The sequence below is a fragment of the Nannospalax galili genome, unplaced genomic scaffold (assembly GCF_000622305.1).
Source record: "Nannospalax galili isolate Female #2095 unplaced genomic scaffold, S.galili_v1.0 scaffold1138, whole genome shotgun sequence".
In the NCBI taxonomy this organism is placed as follows: Eukaryota; Metazoa; Chordata; class Mammalia; order Rodentia; family Spalacidae; genus Nannospalax; species Nannospalax galili.
In genome coordinates, this window is record NW_008342297.1 from 2,363,037 (window position 1) to 2,373,186 (window position 10,150).

At 47.3% G+C, this 10,150-nt stretch overlaps 1 protein-coding gene across 1 annotated transcript in view; it reads left to right on the plus strand.

The window, feature by feature from the left end:
• Positions 1 to 10,150, plus strand: part of Efhd1 (EF-hand domain family member D1) — a 43,503-nt gene that overhangs the window by 19,520 nt on the left and 13,833 nt on the right. Inside the window, exon 2 of the mRNA XM_008838095.3 lies at positions 4,360 to 4,507. Within this exon, the coding sequence (XP_008836317.1) occupies positions 4,360 to 4,507 (148 nt within the window). The remainder of the gene's footprint in view (positions 1 to 4,359; positions 4,508 to 10,150) is intronic.

Consider the following 10,150-nt stretch of genomic DNA (forward strand, 5'->3'; position numbering starts at 1 on the left):
AAGTTCCACACTGCAGAAACCTGTTTACTTTGGGACTCCTTGTAACAGAGACTGCCAGTTCTATCCTGTTTCTAAGAGTTTGGCTTTGCTGGGTCAGTTCTGAGCAGCTTTTTTGCCAGGAAGTTCATGTCTGCATCTAGCTAAAGCCGGTGTCCCCCACTTTTGGGCCACTGGGCAGCATCTTCAGGTAGCCCTTTGCTTCCCTGTCAGATACCCCTGGTGCTGTCTACTTCCATCTTTGAGTGGCATCTTAACCTGCTTGTCTTTCCGAGGGCCTCCCACTGAACAGCCCCAGTCTCCTTGGAGTGTGGGGTCTGCATGGAGTAGAGCAGAGCGTCATGGGGCAGGTGGGCAGGGTGGCTGCCTTCATGGGACTTTTCACCCTTGCCATCCTGAGCATTGTGGCAGGCTTCTGGACTCACTGCTCTATCCCAGGTATCAAAGATGTGCTGCGGAAACCTGCCTCTTCAGAAACCTGGGCCTAAGAAGCTGGTCCGGGTCGGGGCATGGAGCGGAGGGTGGGGGTTATTCCTTAGTTTTAGGACTTCACTTTTGAAAACTGTGGTAAGATAGTACAAAAGTTACCTTTCTTGGCCAGGCGTGGTGGTGCACGCCTTTAATCCCAGCACTCGGGAGGCAGAGGCAGGTGGATCTCGGTGAGTTCAAGGCCAGCCTGGTCTACATAGTGAGTTCTAGGCCAGCTGGGGCTACAGGGAGACCCTGTCTCAAAAAGACAAAAAAAAAGTTAACCTTTCTTAATGGTGCTTGTGATTAAATTCAGGGCTTTGTACATTCTAGACAAGTGCTCTGGGTTCTTTTGTTTATTTGGTTTAATATTTTTATTTATTTATTTGTCTTTTTGAGACAGGGTCTCCCTATAGCCCCAGCTGTCCTGGAACTCACTATATAGACCAGGCTGGCCTTGAACTCACAGAGATCCGCCTGCCTTTGCCTCCCGAGTGCTGGGACTACAGGCATGCACCACCACGCCCGTCTCAGGTATTAATTTTTGTTTTATGTGTGAGTGTTTTACCTCCATGTATGTAAGTGCACCTGTGTCATGCAGTGCCCATGGAGGCCAGAAGAGGGCATCAGATGCCCTGGGACTCGTGTTAGGGACAGTTGTTAGCCACCATGTGGATGGGTCCCCTGCAAGAGCAACAAGTGCTCTTAACCACTGAGCCATCTCTCCAGCCCTAAGAGAGATTTATTTTTTTTATTTTTTACAGATTTATTTTTATTTTCATGTCTCCTCTCTCTCTCTCTCTCTCTCTCTCTCTCTGTATGAGACCTCAGGAGTAGAAGAGGGTGATGGATTCCCTGGAGCTAGGTTACAGGTGGTTGTGAGCCACCCAACATGGGTGTTAGAAACGAAACTCAGGTCCTCTGGAAGAACAGCAGTAAGTGCTCTTAACCTCTGATGCATTTCTTCAGCCTTTTTTTTTCCTTTTTATGTGTCTATGTGTAGGAGTGTTTTGCCTGCATGTAAGTGCACCTGTGCATGCAACCACAAAGTCCAGAAGAGGGTGTCAGATCTCTTGACAGTGGAGTTATAGACAGTTGTTAGCCACCGTATGGGTACTAGAAACTGAACTGGGGTCTGCTACAAAAGCAGTCAGTACTCTTAACTGCTGAGCCATGGGTACTTGATATCACAAGGAACTGAGCTGGTCTGTCTGGAAACCTGGAGGCAGCTTGCTTATTTCCAGAAGTGGGGCACCTACATTCCGGGATCCTCAGAGGTCAACACACAGGATCTTGCCTGTGTCCTTTGTAGTATAACTCTTCCAGCAACAAGGCTGTGCCCAGTGGGATGAAATGCCCAGCAGAAGAGGGTGGTGAATGCTGGCACCAGAAAAAGAACAGACAGTGGGTGCTGTTGTGGAGCAGGAAGGTCACCGAGGAGAGCAGGGAGGAGTGTGTGCATGTGCAGTGGCCGGAATAGTATGAATATGGAGCGTGTCAGGAATTCCTGAGCCCCTCTCCAGCTTGATAATGTGGGCCTTAAATACCACTGCCCACAACCTAGATTTCTAGTTGCCCACAGGCTGTGTTTCTTGGTAGGTGGTGGTTTTCAACGGTGATGGCTTTTCATTATGGAAATGGAGGTGGGGGCAAATGGGTAGTGAAAAAGTCTGACTAGAGCTTGGAGTGGTAGCACACGCCTTTAATCCCAGCCCTTGGGAGGCGGAGGCAGAAGCAGGCACATCTCTGTGAGATAGAGGCTAGCCTGGTCGTCATAGTAAGTTCCAGGCCAAGTGGGGCTACAGGGAGACCCTGTCTCAAAACAACAAAAACAACAACAACAACACACACAAGATGACCATTTTGAGCTGGTGTGGTGGCACACATTTGTAATCCAGCCCTTAGGAGGTAGAGATAGGAAGATCAGTAGTGCAAGGAGAATTTGAGGTTGATCTGGGCTACAGAGTAGAACCCTGACTCAAAAACAAAAAAACACAAGAGGGGCTGGAGAGATGACTCAGTAGTTAAGAGCCAGTACTTCTTTTTCAGAAGACATGAGTTCAGTTCCCAGTACCCACATCAGATGGCTAGCAACTGCCTGTGACTCCAGCTCCAGGGGAATAAAATGCCCTCTTCTGGTCTCTGTGGGTACTGCACTTATTTGCACATACCCATACACAGATGCCCAGACTTACACATAGTTAAAAATAATAATAATCCCAGCACTTGGGAGACAGAGGCAGGTGGATCTCTGTGAGTTTGAGGGCAGCCTGGTCCATATAGTGAGTTCCAGGCCAGCTGGGGCTACAGGGAGACCTTGTCTCAAAAAGACCCAAATAAATAAAACAAAAGAGAGAAAATAACCATGTTAATGTTTAAGTATATACAGTTCGGGAACATTAAGTGCCTTTAGTGTTACACCAGTTACTTGACCATTTATCTCATAAAGTTTTTCCTTATCCCAGATTGAACCTTTACCCATTGAGGCATAGCTCCCAACCCCAGCAAATGCCCATGCACTTTCTGTCTATGTGAATTTGACTACTGTCCTTTTGTGAATGACTTGCTTCACTTAGCATGACATCCCTGAGGGTTACCCATATTATAGCATATGTCAATTTTTTTCTTTTTTATTGCTGAAGAATATTCCATTCCATCACTACACCACACTCCACTCTATGAGTCTATTTTGCTTATCAGCCCATTTATCTGTGAACTCTTGGATTGTTCACAGCTTTTGGTTGTGGAGACCTGAGTCATTCTTGTTTCTATGTATGTGGTGCTGGGGATGGAACTCAGGGCCTTCTGCCTGCTAGATGGGTGCTCTTCCACTGAGCTGCGTCCTAAGCCTCTTATTGGTTCTTTAATGCAAGGTGTTCAGACCTGAGCAACAAGGGGTTTCTGGGTAACAAGACATATTGTAAGGACTCAGTGGTAAGGGAGCTAGAGGAGCCCTTGGAAAGTCCTGTGAGGCCACCTGTGTCGGGAAGGGGCTGAGTAGGGAGTGGCTGGGAGGAGGTCCACAGCAGGTGCCTAAAGTTGGCTGGCCCAGGGAGAAGGGGGTAAGGCACACTTCTTGCCTCATGAAGCTAGTCTTGTTTCCAAGCAGGGCACTGGGACTAGAGTGACAGCTAGTATAGGTGCTGGCCCTCTGTGAGAGGACAGTCACCAACACAGGTGTGACTACTCAGATCTGGAGACAGAATGAGAGACCTGGAAGCCACAGCCTGAGGCCAGATCAGGCCTACTTCGTGGAATGGGAAGCACTCTCGAAGACCCAAGACCAGCAGGGCGTGGCAGGACACACCTTTAGTCCCAGCACTCCGGAAGCAGAGAAGGCAGAGCTCTGTGAGTTTGAGGCCAACCTGTCTATATAGTGAGTGCCAGGCCAGCTGGGGCTACAAAGTGAGACTCTGTCTCAACCCCCCACCCCCATAAAACAATAACAAAAAGACAAAGGGACAAACAGGAAGGTGAAGGGGGGTGCCAGAAATGGAAGCACCAGTGACTCAGGATGGTGACCACCAGGAACATTGATACCTGAGTACAGCATTTGTTGGGTTTGGGGGTGTGCCTCTCAATACCTCTAGAGGCCACTATTTGGAGGTGATGGGTCTATGTTGGCTGACTGAAACTGGAGGAACATTTTGAATGTGCAAAGCTCAAAGACAAATGTTTTGCTGAAAGAGGGGTCCCTTCTGATGCGGTGGCCTGGGAGGGGTCATTTCTGATGAGGTGCTCTGAGGGGTTCCTTCTGATGCGGTGGCCTGGATTGGCCTTGCAAAGCAGGAAGCATTTCTGTCACATTTCAACAGATGGATCCAAGGGAGTTACACAACTTGGAAACAAACAAGTATCTTTCTGTCCTGACCTCTCCTTCCTTTGACCATGTAGGTATGATGCTGGACGGGATGGCTTCATTGACCTGATGGAACTGAAGCTCATGATGGAGAAACTGGGGGCCCCCCAGACCCACCTGGGTCTAAAAAGCATGATCAAGGAGGTGGATGAGGACTTCGATGGCAAGCTCAGCTTCCGGGAGGTACGTGTGGCCTACTGAGCCTGAGAAGCTCACCCCCTGCCTCCCCAGTCTACAGCCCCCTGAGTACAAATGGGCTTGCCTCTTGAGAATTTGGATATTTAACCTGCAGCTCTGCTTTTAAATATACCTTTTACAAATTGGGTATGGTGGTATATTCCTGTAATTCTGGAACTTAGGAGGTGGAGGAAGATCAGGAGTTCAAGGCTAACCTTAGCTACATAGTGAGTTCAAGGCCAGCTAGGGCTCTATGAGACCCTGTCTCAAAAAAAACAACAACAACAAAAAATCGGGGCTGGAGAGATGGCTCAACAGTTAAGACCACTGGCTGCTCTTGCAGAGGACCAGGGTTTGATTCCCAACACCCACATGGTGGCTAACTGTCCATAACTCCAGTTCCAGGGGATCTGATAACCTCGTCTCACTTCTCCAGGCACTGCACACACAGGTGCACCTACCTACATGTAGGTAATACACTCATACACACATGCATGGTGGTGCATGCCTTTAATCCCAGGACTTGGGAGGCAGAAGCAGGTGAGTTCAAAGCCTACCTAGTCTACATAGCAAGTTCCAGGCCAGCTGGGGCTACAGGGAGGTCCTGTGTATTAGTCACTCTTCTGTTGCTGTGACAGAAACACTGACCAAAGCAACTTATGAAAGGAAGAATTTATTTGAGCTTACAGTTCCAGAATTATAGTCCGTCTTAGCAGGGAGGCAAGGCAGCAGAGGGTGGCTGGAGCAGGAGTGGAAGCTAAGCTCTCACATCTTCCAGCAGGCACAGGGAGCAAGACAGCAACTCCAGATCTGGCAAGGCTTAAGAACTTCCTAAGCCCACCACGCATAGTGGCACACACCTTTAATCCCAGCACTCTGGAGGCAGAGGCAGGCAGAGCTCTGTGAGTTGGAGGCCAGCCTGGTCTACAGAGTGAGTTCCAGGCCAGCTGGGGCTACAAGGAGACCCTGTCTCAAACCCCACCCTCTCGAAAAAAAGAACTCTCTATGCCGACTCCCAGTGATGTGTTTCCTCCGGCAAGGTCACACCTTCTAAGACTTCCCAAAACAGCACCACCAACTGGGGACAGAATGTCCAAGTACTTGGAGCCTGTGGAGGACGTTCTCATTCAAACCACCACACCCTATCTCAAAAAGACCAAAAAAAAAAAAAAAAAGAAAGAAAGAAAGAAGTAAATTCAGACCCTTCAGGTGGCATCCTGCTGTGTCATTTCACTCTGCCATGTCTGCCTGTGCCAGATGCTGGGGTGGCCACAAAGAACCTGTGCTCGCACTCGGACCTCAAGCTACCAGAGCAGAGTCCTCTCAGTACCTTCTATAAGCTTTTTTGGAGCCAGGATCTTGCTATATAGCCCAGGCTAGCCTCAAACTTGTAATCTGCCTATCTCAGCCTCCCAACTGCTGGGACTATAGACTAGTACCAATATGCCTCGCTACTCTGGGACTTTTAAAAATATATTTATTATTTTTATTGTATGTGTGTATGCGTGTATTGCCTGCATGTATGAAAGTGCACCCGTGTTGGAACTGGAGTTATAGATGTTGTCAGCTACCATGTGGGTGCTGGGAACCAAACCCGGGGGGGTTGTCCTTTGCAAGATCAACCAGTGCTCTTAACCACTGAGCAATCTCTCCAGCTCCAAGCCATGACTTGCCTAGAACAGACCAGTGGGCCTTGAACTCATAGAGATCCACTTGCCTCTGCCTCCTGAGCCCTGGAATTAAAAGCATATGTCACCACACCCAGCCCACTTTTTAATTTTTTTTGAGACAAGGTCTCACATTGTAGTCTATATCAGCCTGGAACTTACTGTATAGCCCAGGCTGGCTTTGAACTCATAGAAATCCTCCTGCCTCAGCATTCTGATTATAGGCTTATGCCGCCACGTCTTACTATCCTCCACCACATCTCACTAGCCTTGGATTATTCTTTTCTTTTTTTAATATTTCATTATTTTTATTTTAAATGTATGAATGTATTGCCTACATGTATGTAAGTACACCCGTGTTGTGCAGTGCCTGCAGAGGTCAGAAGAGGGTGCCAGACCCCCTGTAACTGAAGTTATGGATGGTTGTTAGCTGCCATGTGAGTGCTGGGACATGAACCTGGGTCCTCTGTAAGAACAGCCAGTACTTTTAACCCATGAGCCATCTCTCCAGCCCAGATTATTGTTTTCTTTTGAGGGGTATGTGTATGTGTGAGAAAGGGTCTCACGTAGCCCAGGCTGGCTTCAGCCTCACTTCGTAGATGAGAATGAACTTGAACTCCTGATCTCCTACATCTACCTCCCAAGTCCTAGAATTATAGGCATTTACCACCTCATCTGGCTCACTTTTGGGTTCTTTAAATCTTTTTGTTTGCTTTTACATTTATTTATTTACTTTGTGGGAAGTGGGGTGCACACATGTACAGTATGTGAGGTCAGAGGACAACTTGTGGGAGTCAGTTCTCTCCTGACACCTTTACATGGGTTCTGGAGGTTAAACTGGTTGTCAGACTTGGTGGCAAACAGCTTTAGCCTCTGGGCCATCTTGTGGGCCCACCCTTGGGTTCTTGACACACCCCTTTTCAATAGTGAGTACCCTAAACAGCAAGCTTATTTTTGTCATTTACAACCTAAGAACTCCCACACAGGAAAAGTTTTTGTACCACTAGCCACAGTCATGAAGTTAAAAATTCTCTCAATCCCAGGGCAGTATTGATGTCTTGTCACTGAAAGAGCTTTTGAGCTGTGTCGGACACTTTCCAATTCTTCTACACCATGCCAGTCTTTGTGGGCTATAAATAAGAAGACAAACAAGCTTGGGCAGTGGGGTAAACTGTCTTTCAGAGCATGAGTGACCGTAATGGGTGAAATGGGAGTGCCTGGAGTGCTGGATGTGCTTGGGTGAACTGTGTTTTCTTTTTCTGTTTTGGCTAGTTGGGGATCAGGGATCCCAGAGTTACGATGGGGGCTGTTGGTCATCTGAGCTGGCAGAGGAAGTCCTCCAGTCTAAATTTACTCTGGACCACAGGACTTCAAGAGAACAGCTCTGGGGAAAACACATGAGGGACTCCTTAGTGTTTCTGGCTCACAAAGCCCTTCTGTGAACATGAACACTTTTGCCTCCATTTCAATTTTTTAAAAAATTGAATTTTATTTATTTATTTGGGGGGACTAGATGGGTACATGCTTGCCAAGGCTCACCTGTGGAGGTCTGAGGATAACTTGGCCAGAGTGAGTGAGGCCCCTCTTTCCACCATGTGAGTCCTGGGGATCAATCTCAGGTTGTCAAGATTGGTGGCAAGCACCTTTACCCTCTGAGCCATCTCAGAGGCCTTGCCTCTAACTTTAGAAGTGGGAAAACTGGAGTCTTGGAGAACAGAAAGAGTCCTTGAGGTCAGTTGGATAGGTGCTGAACTGGGGTGATGCTCCCTCTTTCCTGAGCTGTCTCCCTGGTCCCTGAGAAGAGTAGAGGACTGCTTCTCATGGGGCCACACGTAGGGACCTCCTGTAAATGAAGTGCTTTCAGGATGGCTAGATGTTTAGCCTAATTTCTGTTGCCATAACAGAATATCCCAGCCTGGGTTATTTAGAAAGAAAAGTTTGTCTTGGTTTGTAGTTCTGGCAGTCCAAGAGCATGGCACTGGCATCTGCCTGGCTTCTGCTGAGGGCCTTGTGCTCAAAGTCAAAGGGAGCTAGTGTGGAAGAGAGATAGCAACTCAGTGAGGGAGGGACAAGAGAGCCAAGCTCCTTGCAGAATATTCACCCTCAGAAAGGCATTTTCCCTCTCAATGGCCTATTTGCCTCTTAAAATTTTTTTTTCATTTATTATTTTGTGCGTGTGTTTTATCTGAATGTATATAAGTGCATCTGTGACACGCAGTGTCCACAGAGGACAGAAGAGGGTTTCAGATCCCCTGGAACTGGAGTTAGGGACTGTTGTGAGCCACCATGTGGGTGCTGGGAATAGAACCAGGTCCTCACAAGTGCTCTTGACCACTGAACCCTCTCTCCTTGCCCATTTGCCTCTTCAGGGCCACCACCTCTCAACGCTGTTGGCTGGGAAGCAAGCATCCTAGCAGTTGGGTACTGAGACCCAGGCAGTACTCCCTCACAGAGCTCACTTTGCCAGTGCTGGAGTCTTTGTTGCCACCATCTCTTCCAGGAGAGCTGAGGAGAGACCTCGCTCTTGATGTCCCCGCCCTTTGGCCTTGATCCCATTGCTGGGGGCCTGGCCTCTTTAACAGGCTTGCTTTGTCTCCAGCCCATGTGCTGGCTCCTATAACCAGCTGCAAACTGGGTCTTTGCTGGCCTCTAGTGAGAGCGTTTAAAGCTGCATGTGGGTGAATGCAGCATGTTCATTTACCTTTGGGTGAGCCCTGGGAGTCAGTGAAGTGCTGGGATTAAAGGCATGCGCCACCACGCCAGACCATAGAGTGTTTTTTTAATGTTTATTATTTTTATTTCTGTGTGTGTGTGTGTGTGTGTGTGTGTGTGTGTGTCTGTGTCTGTGTCTGTGTCTGTGTTTGTGTGTGTGTGAATGAGTTTATGTGGAGCACATGCATGCAGGTGCCTGCAGAGGCCAGAAGAGGGTGTCCGATCCCCTGGATCTGGAGTTACAGGCCATTGTGAGCCACCCAATGTGATGTGGGTGCTGGGAACCAAACCCAGATCCACTACAAGAGTGGTAAGAGCTCTTAACCACTGAGCCATCTCTCCAGCCTAAATCCCCCGACCCCTTTTTTTTTTTTAAACTAAGAGTTTTACCCTATAGTGCAGGTTGGTGGAACTCTTGGCAGCCTTCCTACCTCAGACTCCTGAAAGCTGGTGTTATAGGCCACTACCACATGCTGATTCATAAAAATTACTTAAAGAAGAGAACTAAAAAGCCACAAAGTAGCCTTGAGAGAGAAAGACAGGAGAGGAGGGACTGACTGTTTAAGTCTGGCCAATTTTATCTAAGAATTTATTCTGTGGAGATCTTAATATAATTGCCTTGAAAAGATTAATTTGTTCAGGTCATATTTTGAATCTGGAAGAAGAAGATGGATTATGCAATAAATGTAGGGTTTACTAAGTAACCGTTTGGAAGAAAGTAAGGTTAATGATTACCGTCATGATAGATCAGAATAAATTTCGTAGATTAAATATTTACATGTTTTTTAAAAGGACGCCATAAAAGTAGTAGACAAAAAAGCATACCTGATTGTTTATATAACCTTGGTAGCAGGAAAGGTTAGCCTAACTCTGGTAAGAGGAAAAAAAGGTTTGATAGAGTTTGAGTAAAACTCAAAGTTTAGTTTAAAAAAACAACAAAAACACCATAAAGAAAAGTGTGGTGGCACATACCTGGAACATACCTGGAGTGCCAGTTACCCTAGAGGCCAACACATTTGTAAGTTCAAGACCTACAAACTAAGAGAGCCCTTTCTCAAAAGTAAGTAAACGGGGCATGTGAGATGGCTCTTTGGGTAAAGATGCCTGCTGTCCAGCCTGACATCCTGAGTTCGATCCCTGAGATGCAAGCACCATTGAGTTACTGTGCCAGTACCCGCCCTCTTCTTTTTTTTTTTTTTTTTTTAAACCTTTTTGGTCTTTTTGAGACAGGGTCTCCTTGTAGCCCCAGCTGACCTGGAACTCACTATGT